The sequence below is a fragment of the Anopheles nili genome, chromosome 3 (assembly GCF_943737925.1).
Source record: "Anopheles nili chromosome 3, idAnoNiliSN_F5_01, whole genome shotgun sequence".
Classification (NCBI taxonomy): Eukaryota; Metazoa; Arthropoda; class Insecta; order Diptera; family Culicidae; genus Anopheles; species Anopheles nili.
In genome coordinates, this window is record NC_071292.1 from 64,762,608 (window position 1) to 64,780,013 (window position 17,406).

Consider the following 17,406-nt stretch of genomic DNA (forward strand, 5'->3'; position numbering starts at 1 on the left):
AAGTAAGTTGTAACAGATAGTAAATCTGCACAAAGTGTTTGCATTTTAACCCTTGCAATGGGTTGCTTCGGGAGTAAATCGGACCAGCCTCCTCAGCCGGTCACAGTGAGGTCTGCTACCGACGTCTTTTGGCTGGTGTTGTATGTCGTATTCTGGATCGCTTTGGTAAGTTTTCCATCTAATTTGTCAAGTTTACTCATGAAATTCGGTGCAACATTCAAGTTAATCACTCAAAAACAGATCAGTTTGGGACGAAAACTAATCATATGAAAATATTTTCCCTCACATGATATCTATTATTAACTTACATCAATAAAGGCGCGTGCGTGTAGTTAATTACACAGTAATGACACACCATTGAGCGCTACCGCCCTAACTTAGTCATGCGATCATGCACAGAAAGCTTGATTAATCACGTATAAAATATTGGTTGGTTTTCCCATGCACCATGACCCTGACTATTATGGCGAACATCCTAACACGGAAGGATTGTCAAGGCTTTGTCTTTGTTGCAACCCCTTATTTTTTGGGGCGGTGCCATTGCAAGCACTTTCCAAGGTCAAATTTAATAACATTTCTCAACAGCGGGTCGGATCCTACACACCCTGGTATCTCACGATTTTGTATACCCCTTTGCAGATCGTAATAGCTATATTTTCCTTCATCTACGGAAATCCGCTTCGTATCATCAATGGATATGATTCATTCGGTAACACCTGTGGAGTTCGCAGCAATGACAAATTTTCCAATTTTCCTTTGTCTGGGATGAACACGGAGGACAAGCCGTATCTGTTCTTCTTAGATATCAAAGAGCTGCGCCACACGCTGAAAATTTGCGTGAAGGAGTGCCCCCAGCGAGAAATCGTAAACGCCGCCGAGTTGTACCGATACTACGCGGACCGCAACGCCAAGTACTGCCGATACGACTTCAACATGAGCATGCTTCAAACCCAGGAAGCCAATGGGGCAAAGTATTTTGATTTTAACGGACCCTGTCCCCCCTTTCCGGTATATCAGTCGGCCCCAGTACTGCACCGGTGCATCCCAACCGGAGTGAATGCGCCGCTGCAACACGTTAAAAAAATGTACGCACTCATCAACTCCTGGGAAGCCACACAGCAGATATTTAGCGACTTGTACAAGGCCTGGCCAACGATCGTGCTCGTTTGTGCGCTCAGTTTGGTCTTTTCGATCGTCATGATCGCGCTACTGCATTGGCTGGCGGCGATCGTTTCCTGGCTGATTTGCATCATCGTCATCGTGGCCAGCATCGGCATTACCGGAGTACTGTGGTGGAGCTATTACAAGACAAAGCACACGCTAGACACTGATAAGCAGTTATCCTACTTAGAAGAGCTAGTGCGCAATGAAACGACAATCTATGTGCTCGCGATCGCAGCCACCTGCATTATGATCATCCTTCTCGTGATCGTGTACTACCTTCGCGAAAAGCTTACCGGACTTGCGGCCCTGTTCGAGGAAGCCGGCAAGTGTATGCTTCAGCTGCCAGGGCTGGCCGGACCACCGCTGCTAGCGTTCCTAGCACTGGCCATATTTCTTGCCTTCTGGGTAGTTGTGGTCGTGTGCCTGGCGACGGCCAACTATCCTGGAGTGAAACCTTTGCTCCCATTGGCCCAACTCGAGGATAGCACTTCCGTCGCGAATGATCCAAAGCTGCGGCCCGAGTTGGCTGGAAAAAACGATACCAACTTTAAATGTTTGTATACTCACTGGGAATGAGCAAAAGTGTGTTAGAATTAACTATGTCCCTCTTTCACATTACAGCCTTCAAGCTGGTCGAGTATCACGACGTCAACGTTCTGCAGCACATGCTCTGGATCTACATCATTGGGCTCATCTGGACCAGCGAGTTTATATTTGCCTGCCAACAGTTGGCCATTGCCGGAGCAGTTGCCTTTTGGTACTTCAGAAAGCCCACCGATGCGCCGGTACTGCTCGCGATCGCCAAGTTGGTTAAGTACCATCTCGGATCCGTTGCGAAGGGCTCGTTGATTATAACCATCTTTAAGATTCCTCGTTTGATTCTAACGTACCTTTATGCTAAGTAAGTCAAGAACCCGATCGTATTGAAAAAATTATCATATTAAATTGAATCGAATGATCGTTTATCTTTTACACACAGATTGAAACGCCATCAGCAGGAAGGATCTGAATGTGCAAGTTGCTGCCTGCGTTGTTGCATTTGTAGCTTCTGGTTATTGGAGAAGTTCATTCGCTATCTTAACCACAATGCGTACACTGTCATCGCTATCGAAGGTGTTAACTTTTGTCCGGCCGCTAAGATTGTAAGTGAAACAGTGGAGATGTGTCTCACCGTTCGATGTCACAACAATTTTCTTGTATGCCCATTCTTTTCCCCGCAGGCCTGGAATGCGCTTGTTACGAATGCTCTGCAAGTGGCCACCATTAACGGGATTGGCGATTTTGTGCTGTTCCTCGGTAAACTGGCCGTGGCGGCCATATGCGGGTTGATTAGTATCCTTCTACTACGGGACAACCCAAACCTGCACTTCTACATGGCGCCGGTCATCATTATAACCGTGTTTGCGTTCTTCATCGCCCACATCATCCTGTCGCTGTACGAAGTATGTATCCTTCGAGCGAATAGTAAGTCGCTTCACGATGGAGCACAAATAACCTTTCCACTTGCGTGTCATTTCAGATGGTAGTGGACACGCTATTCCTTTGCGTGTGTGAAGATCGCACCATCAACGGCAACAGTGGCCGCTGGAAGGAAAGCAATCTCGCTCGACTGTTGGGTGAAGCACCGGAATTGGACGCCGTAGAAGCACCGATGCAGGAGGTGCAGCTAACACCCATCACGAAGCAGCCATTTTCGGCACAATTCTTGCAGGCTGAGATGGAAAACAGCAAGGCTTAAATTGGATCGGTTAGCATGTGCATTTGAGGAGAAATCCTTCTATCAGCATGAAATTAACAAATGCTTAAACAAGCTAAGTATGGTCAGTGGTACTAGAGAAAGCTGTTTTAAGTCTCTAGTGCTCTTCAATGTCTTATATACGCACAGGCGTACAAAAATCATATAATCTTTTCATCTTGAATTTTTACGTGGAGAGCCCATCATGGAAAATCTCACTCTCTTGTCGCTCACATTATAACATTGGTGCATACCATGTGAGATAATCTTATTCGAAGTATTGTCGTGCTCTTGCATGCAGCCATCTGTTTGCAAAATTTTTCTATTTATATCATTGATTAGGAACTTTTACTTTTACAAATAATAAGATCTGGTGTGTGCAATCGACCACATATAACATACCGACCAGATTCATCATTGATTCATCTCGATAACCTACAAACAAATGCTCAACCACCAAAGGGACGACAGATTTACTGTTTCTTAAGCCACCAGAAAGGCATAATGTTCTTCGTAGTTTTTACGGCGTGCTTCCGACGATTGTGAACCATAGAGAAGCGTAATTTTTGTCCCTGCTAGTGAACGTAACTAAGATTTTTGTTCGCATTTTAAAATGCGAACCTATTTACAAATTACCGCATTTTGCAGAGTTAATATTGACTGTTGTTTGTTTTTTTCTTTCGAAACATTAGCGTTTTGTATTACCGTTTTTTAAAGTCTATACAATAGTTATAGTGTATACAATGCCTCAAGAGAAATATACACAAAGAAATAAATTTGTATACCGCTACACGAACTAAAACTACGCACAGAAATAAAGATTCGCACATACCGCAAACCATCACTACATTCAAATTCCTTCTGAAGGTTCGAAGATTTAAATAGAGTTTATTTCAATACATTATCAGTTATAATAGGTCAAATATGATTCATGTAAAGACTGAACAACTGATGCACGTTAAGGAGAGCCAGTACGTACCGTTTCAAATATCGTGCGTATCGTTACTTCCCGTTGTAAAGTCCGTCTGTTAGTTCATGCGCCTTTGCAGGCATTCGGTGAGTTGGAACCATGCGAAGAATCCGGAAGATTCCGTATTCCGAAGGCCCTAGAAGCTATTCAGAGTGCAAGCCACAGGCGGATCAACCCATGAGAGGAAGCTCAAGAAGTTCTTGTTTACGGAGGTCTTTGTAACTAAGATGGTACTCGTTGGTAAGATCGTGAAATTTCTTGAGGCCCTATCGTCGTTAGGTTCGCTCTTAGGACGATCCGCCCATGGTCAGAGCCCTTGCCACTAATTGCATGGTGTTGACGCCTTCGCCTATGATTGAGGCTATAATTCAGTTCTTTTTAGACCCTCCGAACCCGGCAAAGCCCATGATGGCGGCCATTTCTGAGCTTCCTGCATCCTGGTCCGGATCAGCATCGTCATCTTCGTGCTTTCGCTTGCGTTCTTTTCTCTTCTCGCGTTTGTACTCTCGGTATCGGTCTTCCTCCTCCTTGGCCTCGCGCACTCTGGACTCCAGCTCGTAGTCTTTCTTCTTCTCTTCGCTTTTTTTCTTATTGATCTTGAAGCGTTCCTTCACCTGATCGAGCGAGCTGCGTTCAACCTTCATCGACATGCCAAGGTTCCGCTGGTGCTTTTTCCCATTGATGTGATCGAGAAAGTTGATAGAATCCTTCACGACACAGTCGCACACGTTGCAATAGTATCCACCGGATTGGGACGAAGGTGTGCTCTTGTTGATGACCATGCTTTTGCCCAGTTTGCTGTCCAGGTCAACTTTGTACTCGCGCTGCTTAAGCAGCTCCTTGGTGACGGGTTCTGTGAAAGCAAGTTCGTTCGTTACACACCAATCTGGACATGACTCGCAAACCTCGCAAATAATACCTTCATCTTCATTGCCTTTATCCTTGGCGAGTATCCGTTCCTGGGCCAATCGTTCGTACTCCTTGCGGTCCCACTTCCGGCGGTGGTCGTCCGGTCGCAATGACATTTTGTGATCTTAACGCACAGCAATTTCGACACTGACTAAAGGTAAACGGTGTTGTACTATTTTATCACGGAGTAAAATCTATTGATGCCGCCACCTTATTCGATTTCTTTCATTTTCATCAGCATCAATACTGCACCACCAAAGAGAGCTAGCGATTTGCGATTTGACAGCATATTTGTTTACCAAATGAAACCGAAGGGAATACAGTGCCTGATAAAAAAGGGCGCCACATGTGAGCCCTTTTCAAAGTTGTGCATTAGAAAAATACAGTTATTGATGTCCTTATCTGGAATAACAAGTAAAATTATACCATAATATAGGATGTTCAAGCTGCTGAATGTCCCATGTTTCGTTCCATTTCATACAACGCTACAAAACTAGGAAGTAGATAATTACACATTTATTTTCGATAGTTAAAATATAGAATGCATTTCTGGTCGCTGTCGATGCCACCGCCAAAGTCACCACACACGATGCCGCGTCACGTTCCGGCGGTTGCGAAAAACTTTTACCACATAAGGCGGCGATGGCCCTAATGCGCAGAAACCATTGCCAATCAACTCAGGGATATAACTTATTCCAGCACACAGAACTAAAGGAACCTCCTTACGGCTACAGATGTGTGTATATATGTCCTTTACCGCCTGCCTTCTCGCCAAGATCTGCTTTATCCATCTAACCCATCCACAGATTTTCTTTATAAAGGGTAAATTATGATGAGCTAATGTTGCTGTCGGCTATAAACAGTGGTATTGTGGTCGTCTATTTGCATGGTTTTTCGTTTCGTAGATAAATGTATAATGAGATGAATATTGGTGTTTCGGTACGGGATAGCTTATGATGTGTTTCTTTTTTTTTCTTCTCTCATTCGCTCTCTCTCTCTCTGCTTCTTTCTCTGTCTCTCCCTTCAACGGTTACACTTTGGACATTTTAGTTGCGTTGATTGTTTCTGTTCTGTAGCAAATATGATCTTACTTGAGTGGATTATTTTGATTCATTCTCACAAAAGCGTATTTCATTCAACTGAATAAGGCTTTACCACCAACGTCCTCATCTCACCCACTTCGTTCTCTCGAATTGCATGTATCCTCTCGCCCTGCCATAGCTCCATAGTTCGTTCAAGATCAGCTAACAGTGTTACACCTCGTGTGCCATAATGCTAGAAGTAGAATTTTCAAACGATTGCGAACGGTCCCCGTCAGCACATCCTTAGGAACACATGGACAGAGCAATCCCAAGAAAGTCTTCAAACCCGATCGTAATGACGCCCTTCTGTTCGGTGTCTCGCACGCGGAACGCATCGGTAAAGCGCTGTATCTGGATGCACGTTACGATGAACTGATCGACCGAAATTTCCTTCCGATTGATTGGGTCGTTTTTGGCGATCAGGTACTGAATGAACTGGGGCGAAAAGCGAAAGCCCATCTGCGTCAGCGCCTGGGTCAGCTCGTTCTCCTCGATGTGGCCGGATGCGTCGCGATCAAAGTTCTTAAACACCTGCAACCACTGGTTGATGTAGTTGTACAGCTTTTCGAAATCGTAAATGTCCACCGTGCCGGTCTTGTTCCGATCAAACATGCCTGAAGCGGATCAAACGCATCATTACGTTGTTACAGTGCAGCGAGCTGCAAACACCGCAGAGAATATACAACTCACTGATCATCAAGTTACAGGCCGTGTCCGAAAAGTGGTCCCCGCGACCGTTGATGAGGGCCTGCTGCAGCTCACGATTGTTGATTCGTCCCGTGTTGTCTTTATCGATGTTGCGGAATATGTTTTGGATCTCGGGGTTAACTGCGGGCTGCTGCGGTGGTGGGGCGTAACCACCGTAACCCCCACCATAGCCACCTGCCGCAGGCGGATGCTGGCCGTATCCTCCATACTGCTGCTGCGGATAACCTCCCTACAAGTAGACACGCACCCGCCAGGCAACGGAAATCGCTTAGATGAGCCAAATTGATGAATCATTCCCTACTTTTATCGCCTGCTGATTCATCTAATTTATATCACAAACATCGTAAATAAAACTCCACAGTGACGAAAGTCGGCTAAACCAAATAAGGGGCAATACACGTCACGTTATCAATGTTCGCGATCGGCGAGTACTCACCTGATAAGCCATCGCACCAGATTCGTATCTTTTCAGAACTGTTTCCTCAACAGATGCACACACTGAACGGATATGATTGGTAATTTAATCACGACGAGATAAAACGAACGCGGACGACACTAACAAATTTGCGAATTCTGCAGTTCTTCTTTTTCCTCTCTAACTCCTACCGTCACAACAACTTCAGCTAGAACGGCTCACGTGTATACCACCGAGTTCGATGGTTGAAAACATTCGCATTTGTTCCAAGATTTGTTGGTTTTGATTTTACCATTGAAAGGCGTATTTAACACATTTTATAACATTTTAAAATAATTTTAGTGTGATTTTCTTCAAAAAGACTGCAAAATAGCAAATTAAAGAAAATAATTGAATACTATCACAGACGATTCTGCAACGGAAAATTAGCCGATAATCAGAGAATCATCACGGAGGAAGTCTTTAGAGTATGATGGAATTACAACCCCCTTTTTTCGTTTCTTCGTCGATCTTAACACTACACACGGTAACAGGGATAGGATAAAGCATTATGGCTCTCTGAGCTGATTTGAAATACCTGCCAAGCTTACTAGGCGTACTAAAATGTCGTTGACGAACCTAGCACGTGGCGATGATTGTTGAGTGGAAAATACTTACGGCGCTTTGCCCAAGGCCTAGATTGAAAATCGGCTGCGTTTTAGCACGTGCTAAGGTAACTAGTGTGAGCATGCTTTTTGAGTAAAACGTAATCAACAATGTGGATAGTTATGCTGAATTTTTTAAACCAAAAATGTACACTGGATGTTGCGGACACAGATGTGGTTATTAAAAGCAAACGAACCTCTGCTTTCAAACCGAGAGTCAAAGGTGAGAAGTGAACATAAATTATTCGCGGTTTGCAGGGGCAACACCGAATCATTTTAAGGCAAAAGTAACAGGAGTACATACCAGCCAACAGGTAACATATTTCCCATTTGAACGATATGCGCAAACTGTGCTACAAAAATATATCGTATAACACAATTTGCGAACCATGGCTATTTTCAAAATTCAGCCATAGAGGGCGCTCTTCAAACGTTGGAAAGATTTCAAAAGATGAAATGTTTCAAGCGTTATTTTAACGCCATCTATGTGTCAACATTATAAGCAATTTTTCAAGTGTATTTAGCGCCATCTATGGACGAGTAGTGAAAGCATAGCTTTAGATCGATTAGCGCCACCTATTGGCCAGAGCTCGAAACTTTCTACTTTTACCAGGCATGGTCTCCTGTTACTTTTGTGAAAAATGATCTCTGTTCTGCCAGAGCAAAGTGAGTCATTTTTGTTCTTCTTTATTTCATGATTTTCAATTTGTATGCTGTTCAAAATGCTAAAATGTGTCAGACCTTCGATCTAGGGACCGATTATATTTTAAATTCTGTTCTTCTTTATCGAAACAAGTTTTTATGAAATGATATATAATTTAAACGGGTCGGCGATGCAGAACTGTTCTGCATTCAAAGTGATGGTGAAAAATGATACGCATCTGGTTCATCGAAAGATATCTCAAACGACGCATCCCTTACAATGAGTTAAGACCGGCCACATGGTCAGAAGAAGCGTGGAAGGCTTAATTTGAGATGGTTTTCATGTTTTGGGACAAATGGTTTTGGGTTTTCATAACCCACATTCTAGCGGCTGGTAAGTAAGTTAGTATGTAATTTAAAAAGGATAAATTTATTGTTTCAGCCCATTTCGTATTGTGTGCATTGAGAAAATTTCAAATTCCTCTGTACTACATTCAATTGTATAACACTTTCTCCGCGCTGAGTCTTTGAATCTCAGATATTACCACACCGCATGGTTAAACTGCAATGGTATTGTGTGATAATGATCTTTTAAAACAATTTATCTTGTTTAGTTTGATTATTTAGCTAAAAGAAACTATTGTACATCTGAGAGTTATACGTGTTATAGTTATCTCCTCAGTGTTCGAATGCGTGTGTACCCAGCGAATGCATTAGTTTGACAGCTGCCCAAAAACTATTGTTTCTAATTTGTGTACGCGATCGCTGTTTTGCTGCTTGCCCGAAAAAAAGCCGTAAAAACGCTGAAGCCAGTTTTCTGGATTGCTTAACATTGTACGGAAATGGCGGATGACTTACAAAACTACAAATTACAGCTACAGCAGGTAGGTTTCAGTGGTAGCCAAAGGAACGATAGAAAAGCCCAGCGGCAGCTTGCCCTCTGCACTGTGACTGTCTAACGCCCATGCATTTATCTAGGTGGAAGCTGCTCTGCTTACCGATCCGGAGAATGCGGAACTTCTCAAGCTGAAGGAGGATCTGGACGAGGTGATCGAACTGACGAAGGATCTCATTAAGGCGCAGCAGGAACCGGAGCAGAAAAAGTCGGCATACATCGAGCCAGCAACCAGCAGCTACTACGACGGTGTGTCGGGCGCGGATAAGAAGCAAACAAAACCGGCGAAGGTATGGAAGGTTGGCGATAAATGTTCTGCTAAGTGGATTGAAGACGGTCAGTACTATGATGCTACCATAGAATCAATTTCGGATACCGGAGAGGTGAGCATAGTGTTTGAGGCATATCAGAATCGAAGCAACACCACCATCAGCGAGCTGAAGGAACCAAAGACTCGGAACGAGGTGTTCCCCGCCAACAGTAACAAGTGAGTTTTGAGTAAAATGTACGGCAGTTTACGGCCAGTTGCTTTATGTATCATGACTCTGTTCCATTTTAGGCGTATGCGGCATAATCAGAAAGAATATTTGAAGAAAAAGAAGATGAAAAAGGTTCAACGATTTAAGGAGCTCGAGGAGGAACGCGAATGCGAAAAGAACAAATGGTTGCAGTTCTCCGCCAAGTCGACGAAGAAATCGGGCGTAAAAGCAAAGAGCATTTTTGCTTCTCCCGAAAATGTGAACGGGCGGGTTGGCATTGGAACATGTGGCGTATCCGGGAAACCGATGACGGAATTCTCGCACGGAGAGAAATACCGGAAAGGTGTATGAATCTGCATCGAACAAACGATTGGCATTGCTACTTTGTTTTATTGGGCTATGTATTTCGATTGCCATTAGCAGCAAGCTATTGGATTCCCCCGGTCATTCAGGTATTTTTAATTATGGTCCCAAAGACCGCGTAGCTGTTGTCGCGAGTAAAGGCACAGTTAATCCTGGTAATCGGTTACATTTTTGATCAAGTTGTAATAAAAAGAATAAGATTAAGGACTGAAAATCGAGTGTGGAGTCATTTGATAAAGTTTTTCGTTGAAAAGAAAAAAACACGGCCTAATAACCAAGGTTGTTAGAGCTCTTGATAAAGTTGGCTTGAAGTAATGTATTGTATATGATAAACGTAAGCACAAACCTCTTAATTGTACGAACCGAATGACACCTACGATCCAATCAAAACACTCAGAATACACAAAGTCATACGTAGTAAATAAGTTTTCCCGTCTCGTAGTGTTTCAGTGCCAAACAAAATGACTTCACCGTTGGAAAATCTGGAAAATCACTTGGAAATGTTCATCGAAAATGTGCGCCAGATTCGTATCATCGTAAGCGACTTCCAACCGCAGGGCCAGAACGTACTGAACCAGAAGATCCAGTCGCTCGTCACCGGGCTACAGGAGATCGATAAGCTGAAGAACCAGATCGACGTGAACGTTCCGCTGGAAGTGTTCGACTACATCGATCAGGGACGTAATCCGCAGTTGTACACCAAAGATTGCATCGATAAGGCGCTTACAAAGAACGAAGAGGTGAAGGGAAAAATCGACTCGTACCGCAAGTTCAAGAGCAATCTAATGAAGGAACTTAGCGACACTTTCCCCGTTGAAGTCAGCAAGTATAAGGCGATACGGGGCGATGAATAGTATTTGTACGCGGGTTCAGGTTCATTTGAAACGAACCAATTTGCTAGAGTCAGAACGTGATGTACATGCCGTTAACGTAAAATTATGTTAGGGAACACAACTGTTAATGCTACATGCGGATGTAACTTGCTATGATGCTATACATAAAATAAATTTTTTTAAACACAAACCCCATATCGTGGGATGGTAAGCGTGGTTTAAGGTTTCAAAATTCTGAGACTAGATGTCATCACATCAGAGTATCCATACGGGGTGATTACAATACATATCGATCATCTTCATTCTTTCGCTTAGTTTTATGTTTTCAGATTTTATTTATTTATCTTACACAGCATTAGTTTATGCCGATGGTATGTGAGGAATTTGTTTGATCATAACAATAAAAGGAATCACCTGCATACTTATTGTTCTCTCGATTTCTAGCCCCCGAAAGGTAACATGTGTATGCGCTGGCTGCTTTTACTTATCCGAGATCATGTTCCGTACACGTGCACGGGACTTCGGATTCAATTTATGCAAACTACCTACTGATACTAGCATTTGAACCAAAGAAAGAAAAACAATTACTGGGAAAGTGTGCACGAGCAATAGGCTTGTACTTTTGAAAGCATTAGAACAACGCCAATAACGACAAATTATTTTAATCTCATTTGAGCATGCACTAGTGGTACAGCCGCTAAACAGTCGTGTAAGGATTTGTTGCCAGGAATTGCATTCATAAATAAGTTTTGTTGGAATTATATCATATAAAAGGGGGAAACAATGTACATACATGTTACATAGCGCTTGGGTGCAGCACATCAGAAAGGAAACTATACCACCTTAGTATGTACAATTTCGAATTGCTCCTATACTACTTTTTGTGTTTATAAGATCGAAAAATTTAAATTTTTCCTTTTAATTCTACTCGTCGCCCACTCACGTGTGTGTATGTATGTATCGAAACGATATCTCGATCTTTTGATGTGTGCTGCTCGATATTGCTTGTTACGAATCATTCCCTTTTAAAGTTGAATATGTTTCACATTTACTTTGAGGATTTCTTGCGAGCAAGTGCTGCAAAATCTCTCTTATAGTTACTTTACAACGGCGGGATACACATGTGGCGAGGGTACATCGTTCGACAGGCGGCGGGCCACCACTGTCTCTGGCTAGTAGGTTAGTTTGTTTGGTATAATATTAAGTTAATTCATCCGCCCACGTGGTGCGCGCTTTCTTCCCCGTCTGCTGTTTCGTTCGCGGCACCGCTTTGTGCTTCCATTTTCATTCATACCTCATCCACGTAGCGACCCTGTACGACCGCAGTCTGATGGTACCGCCGACGGGAGGCAAAGTCTTCGTTTTCCTCATTCAATTGGGCTGACGCGAGGTTTACGTTTGGACAAGTTTGAGTCACCACGACTTGCTCGTAGTCATGGACACGTTTTCTGCGGGAGAATACGGTTGGAAAATACACCGATAGCGACATGACGCATTATGCTACTGGAAAAAAAATTGCTGCACTTACCCAAAACAGCGAAAGACGACATTTTTCAGCCATACGAAGAACCTGAACTCATGCGCAAGTCCTGGCTTCACCGCTGGATTCGCAGTACCGACGTAGAACCAAACGATGAGAACGGTGGCGATGCAAACCAAAGCATACACCCAGTTTACAAGGAGCATAACGAGTATTTTAATTCCAGCCTAAAATAACACCCCATAACACGAAGCATTAGAGAGTGTTTGCCATTAAATCACTTGTATTACAAGCGATGCGATCTGCCTTTTGTGTACTTACGCCCAACAGCGACGCCCATCGGTTGCAGAAACCGGAGTACCAGTTTTTCGTTTTCGAATGAATTGGTGGCCGAATCGGGGCGATGGGCTCGTCGTCTGCCTCGCTTATAGAGTTGGTGTTGTTGGTGTTATTCGTACCGTCCCGGAAGACAACTTCCGAATCGGCACTGGTAACTGACGCACTGTGAGGTATTCCGTTGGGTTGCTGCGACCGGTCGACAGATTCACGATTGCGTACCGTGCTCGTAGCTGCAGTTGAAGGCACATGCTGCGGTGAATTGGTTGGGGTCTATGGACAGCACAAACAAAAATCAAGAAAATCATGGTAGAATATCTAATCAGTGAGAAAAAGGTTTGTTTTTTGTTTTAGACCACTTACTCCAAGGTTTTTGTGACGCGTGCGTTCCGGGAACAGCTGATCGAGATCGTTATTTTCGTGGTAGTCCCCGGTGGCACCGTAATTTCTCGTCTCGTACAGCGGGCTCTGCGCCTGTATCCGGAATCGCTCCTCGCGGTTATTCTGTATATCAAACGTTTGTGCTAGCGCAAAGTACGAGTAGTCGATGCAGGCGTACGTGAGCAGGAAAGGCATCGTCACAATCGGTGCTAGCGTGTTGATGTCGCCTATGATGATGAATGTGGTAGTCACACCGGCCACAACGGCCATCGCATACAGTGGCACTTTGTTGGGTCCGCGACCCTTGCCCAACTTGCCGATGCCGGGGATGACGTTTTCGTTGGCGATGCTCTGCAGGACGCGCGGCGTTCCGTACATCGCACCGAGACATGAAGACATGCTGGACACGTAGATGCCGGCCAGCAGCAAAAACTCCACCGCGGAGACTTTGACCGCGATCTGATAATCCGTCAGCAAGTGCTTCCGTTGGCAGGTGGCCCCGAGAAACAGTATGAACACCATGTACAGGAACGTGGACGTGCTGAGGGCGGCCAGCGTTCCGTTCGGGATGTCCGTCGATGGTGCGCGCAGGTCGCCGCTCATGTTGATCCCGGACAGAATGCCCGTGATCGTCGGAAAGAACACTCCGAACACGGTGAACCAGGACGTACCGTCTGTGTAAGCGGACCAGAGATTTGCTGCCATATTGCCCGAACCCCAGCCTTCGAATCCGTGCTCGGGTGCCTCACCGATGAAGCTGCCGACCATGAAATCCAACGCTGACATCAGAATCACGATTAGCAGGGCGAACTGTAGCTTCACAACCCACTTAACTCCTGCCACATTGATCACGCCGAGCAGCAGGACAGCGGTAATTGCAAAGCCACGAATCGCCCACTGATTGCCCTCCAGCCCGACCAGTCCCGCGATGGACTCTCCAAAGCCGAGCACGTTCAGCGCACAGCCCACGGCTTGACCAAAGCAGTACAGCAGCCCAAGGGACCCGCCAAACCGAGACCCGAGCGTGTGGGCGATCAGGAAGTACACGCCACCGCTCTCCACCCGACAGCGTTCGCAAATGCCGACAGCTGATAGCACTGACACGAGCGCAATACCAACCGCACAGAAAATGATCAGTATGGCGTGCATGATGCCCGCTTCAGCCACGATCCATCCGGAACGCAAGAACACGATAACGCCAAAGATGTTGATCAGACAGGAGGTGAACACACCATCCCACGTGCCGAACAGGACGGGCTGGGAGATGAAGAAGTTACTCCTCCACCACGGCTTATCGCCCTGGTCCTCGGCGAAGATCTCATCCCGGCCGGACGCGTGGTGTCCTCCGGCACCGTAATCGTACTCGTTGCCGAGATCGACAAAGCCTCCACTGCCACCGCCGGTTCGACCGTGTCCGGCCCGGTTCCGTTCGGTTGGTGATGAATCATCGCTACCGAGTCCGTACCTGTAAGGAATGTAAGTAGTCCATGTTAAAAGGGAATGAAATTCATCTCCGGTATCCTCGTAGCTTCACAACGTTTGCTGATACGGGGCAAGGATCGCTCATACCTGGACCAGTCTACATTTGACCCGTTGGGCATACCTTGCCCAAGTTAATACGGCCACGTCACGAACAATTGAGAGTGCAACAAGTACTCCTTTGGCGTTTGCACGATGTTTCCTGTCCCGTGCTAGAAAATAGCAATCGAAAGTGCGTAGAAGCGCACTTCCCACACAAACACAACGCACCGCAGGCTGCAATCTCTCCCTTGTCAGCCGATTAGCGTAATCCGTTGTGGGGTACCCTCCGTGTACAAAACACGATCGCTTTTCCGGTCAACGTATCAATCGCCTTCCTTTGCAACCGGTGGTGAACGTGATGTCATGTTTTTGTAATGTACCGATGCACCTAGCGCACTTTCGTCCTCGAAGGATGGATGCGTGGGTTTTCGTTCGTCATACGATAACGATACTTTCACCTTTCTCAACACAAATGCCACCAACGAGCCGTCGTCACAACAAACAGCGGCAGGGCGAGGAAAACATGAAATTTTCCACCGACTTTGTGTTGCTTCGAGTTCAGTCTTTTGTGTACCGCAGGTCGGGTGGTGACGCATCTGCTGGGTGCCATCTTTGACAGTACAGGTAAAATTTGTTATGCCGTTCGCATCCGATTTTAATGTTCAAAGTTTCTTAATGAAGCCAATATGTTTTACATAAAATACAGATATATTTAATGATGATTTCAAGGGGCTTTAAATAATGTTAAGTTGTCCCCGTTAGTTTGCTTCGACCAATATTGCAGTACAAGATGGATGTTTTGACCTACCTCCTGGTATTTACCAAAACAAACTGTTTGGTACATAAACAAAACAACTGGCGATATTTGGAGCGCTCATGCGATTTGAGCCAGATGTGATTGTTAATAGGCATATGAGCTGCAAAACTGCAGGATAGTGAATTCTTAAGTTGGATAAAGAGTGAAGCTAAGTCAGTCATATCTCACCGACCAACGCACGATGTATCTCAATTTGAACATTGGCATACTAGGCCATGTGGATTCAGGAAAAACCACGCTTGCGAAAGCACTTAGCGGGATCGCAAGCACGGCAGCCTTTGACAAAAACCCACAATCACAGGAACGTGGAATTACGCTGGACTTGGGTTTCAGCGCACTGCAAGTCGATTTTCCGGAACATTTAAGGGCGCAGAGCGCCCTGCAACGATACGAGAAACTTCAGTACACCTTCGTTGACTGTCCCGGTCACGCGAGTCTCATCCGAACGATCATCGGAGGTGCCCAGATCATTGATATGATGCTGCTGGTGATAGATTTGGAAAAAGGAATACAACCGCAAACGGCTGAATGCTTGATCATCGGAGAGCTGACGTGTCGGAAGTTAATTGTGGTGCTAAATAAATTGGATGTGTTGCGAAACGCTACGCAGCAGCAGAAAACTCTCGATAAACTTAAGAAAGGTATTGCGAATGTGCTTTCCAAAATGGCATTTGATGAGACGCCTGTCGTAGCCATTTCGGCAGCAACGGGAGAAAAGATACCACTACTAGTGGATGCCATGAAGTTGAAGTCCTTTATCCCGGACAGATGCACTGACCTGCCCTTCATGTTCGCCGTCGATCATTGCTTCGCCATCAAAGGCCAGGGTACCGTTTGTACGGGCACCGTACTGCAAGGCCAGCTGAACGTTAATGATGAGGTAGAAATCCCAAGGCTGAAGTTGCAAAGAAAGGTTAAATCGATCCAAATGTTTCGCCAAAGCCACTCAAGCATCCAGCAGGGTGATCGAGCGGGCATATGTATTACCCAGTTTGATCCGAAGCTGTTGGAACGAGGCATAGTGTGTGCCTCGAATTATGTCCACTTCGTGTATGCTGCTGTAGTGCAGCTAAACGGCGTAAGGTACTACAAACGACCGATTCGGTCAAAAGCTAAATTTCACATCACCTGCGGTTATGAGACGGTATTGGCGACAGTGCTGCTTTTCGCCGGCGAAAATGAGCCATTTTCATATACGCAACAGTACGAATATTTGGAAGAGTACTCTAGAGACACCAGTGGCCAGCGGTGCATTTTCGCGCTATTGGAGTTTGAAACGCCCATTCTTGCCGCTCCAAATGCGCTCATTATTGGTTCGAAGCTCGACAGCGACCTGCACGCGGCAGACTGTCGGATAGCATTTTCAGGGAGACTTTCGCATATCGTACGAGATAGCAAGTACGTCGAAACAGTGCTGCCCGGGCTGCAAATATACAAAAACAAATCGAAATCTGGCACGATACAACGAGTAGTAAACGAGACTGAGCTTATTGCGGTAGGTTTATTCAAAAAGACGGCCAACAATCGCCAAGCATTCGTTGGGTTGAACATTTCCTTGTCTAGCGGTGAACGGGGCGTTATTGAAGATACTTTCGGTGCCAGTGGGAAAGTGAAACTACGTTTTCCTAATCCGATTGCACCGCACGTCTTACAGCAAGCCGAGCGCAAGGGAACATCATCATTGGGCGATGTTCTAGGGGTGGAGCTTAAATTTAAAAAGTTTCTCTTCCGAAACAACGCTAAAGACAAAAAAATTGTACAATAAACGAAATTACCACAGGTGAAACTGATATCGACATGTTTATTGCGGGTTACAATGCAACCATTACATATGTGACACACATCACCTGCTTATAATGTGACTGGAGAAGAAAAAAAATCTGAAATTGTCTGGAGACACTCTTGCACTTTCAGTTCCTATGTATTTAGGTTGTTATACTCAATTCTACGCGACGAAAGTATTATTTGGAATTTTGAAAACTTGATCACGCCACGATTTGTGTTTTTATCGAACGACGCTCGGTTAACTCAC

General features: G+C 45.1%; 7 protein-coding genes across 7 annotated transcripts; 4 read left to right on the plus strand and 3 right to left on the minus strand.

Moving 5' to 3' along the window:
• Positions 1-36: 36 nt before the first annotated feature.
• Positions 37-3,722, plus strand: LOC128723595 (choline transporter-like 1). Its single transcript, XM_053817352.1, has 6 exons — positions 37-165; positions 640-1,717; positions 1,786-2,065; positions 2,144-2,306; positions 2,385-2,606; positions 2,684-3,722. Exons 1-6 carry the CDS (start codon positions 58-60, stop codon positions 2,900-2,902), a joined length of 2,070 nt encoding a protein of 689 aa, XP_053673327.1. The 5' UTR covers positions 37-57; the 3' UTR covers positions 2,903-3,722.
• A 42-nt stretch (positions 3,723-3,764) lies between these two features.
• Positions 3,765-4,897, minus strand: LOC128723765 (zinc finger matrin-type protein 2). Its single transcript, XM_053817531.1, has 2 exons — positions 4,789-4,897; positions 3,765-4,722 (listed from the first exon to the last, which is right to left on the minus strand). The coding sequence occupies exons 1-2, from the start codon at positions 4,892-4,894 to the stop codon at positions 4,238-4,240; spliced, it is 591 nt and encodes a 196-aa protein (XP_053673506.1). The 5' UTR covers positions 4,895-4,897; the 3' UTR covers positions 3,765-4,237.
• A 388-nt stretch (positions 4,898-5,285) lies between these two features.
• On the minus strand, positions 5,286-7,127 carry LOC128727769 (peflin). Its single transcript, XM_053821711.1, has 3 exons — positions 7,005-7,127; positions 6,551-6,797; positions 5,286-6,474 (listed from the first exon to the last, which is right to left on the minus strand). Exons 1-3 carry the CDS (start codon positions 7,014-7,016, stop codon positions 6,104-6,106), a joined length of 630 nt encoding a protein of 209 aa, XP_053677686.1. The 5' UTR covers positions 7,017-7,127; the 3' UTR covers positions 5,286-6,103.
• A 1,904-nt stretch (positions 7,128-9,031) lies between these two features.
• On the plus strand, positions 9,032-10,161 carry LOC128723728 (survival of motor neuron-related-splicing factor 30). Its single transcript, XM_053817494.1, has 3 exons — positions 9,032-9,153; positions 9,248-9,651; positions 9,724-10,161. Exons 1-3 carry the CDS (start codon positions 9,112-9,114, stop codon positions 9,992-9,994), a joined length of 717 nt encoding a protein of 238 aa, XP_053673469.1. The 5' UTR covers positions 9,032-9,111; the 3' UTR covers positions 9,995-10,161.
• Positions 10,162-10,413: 252 nt separating this feature from the next.
• Positions 10,414-11,223, plus strand: LOC128722725 (mediator of RNA polymerase II transcription subunit 10). Its single transcript, XM_053816403.1, has one exon. It carries the CDS (start codon positions 10,468-10,470, stop codon positions 10,858-10,860), a length of 393 nt encoding a protein of 130 aa, XP_053672378.1. The 5' UTR covers positions 10,414-10,467; the 3' UTR covers positions 10,861-11,223.
• Positions 11,224-11,251: 28 nt separating this feature from the next.
• Positions 11,252-14,637, minus strand: LOC128722724 (solute carrier family 12 member 8). Its single transcript, XM_053816402.1, has 5 exons — positions 14,606-14,637; positions 13,019-14,501; positions 12,641-12,928; positions 12,368-12,546; positions 11,252-12,287 (listed from the first exon to the last, which is right to left on the minus strand). Exons 1-5 carry the CDS (start codon positions 14,635-14,637, stop codon positions 12,128-12,130), a joined length of 2,142 nt encoding a protein of 713 aa, XP_053672377.1. The 3' UTR covers positions 11,252-12,127.
• Positions 14,638-15,555: 918 nt separating this feature from the next.
• LOC128723517 (selenocysteine-specific elongation factor) lies at positions 15,556-17,266 on the plus strand. The gene has a single exon (XM_053817271.1). The coding sequence runs from the start codon at positions 15,556-15,558 to the stop codon at positions 17,137-17,139; it is 1,584 nt and encodes a 527-aa protein (XP_053673246.1). The 3' UTR covers positions 17,140-17,266.
• The last annotated feature ends 140 nt before the right edge of the window (positions 17,267-17,406 follow it).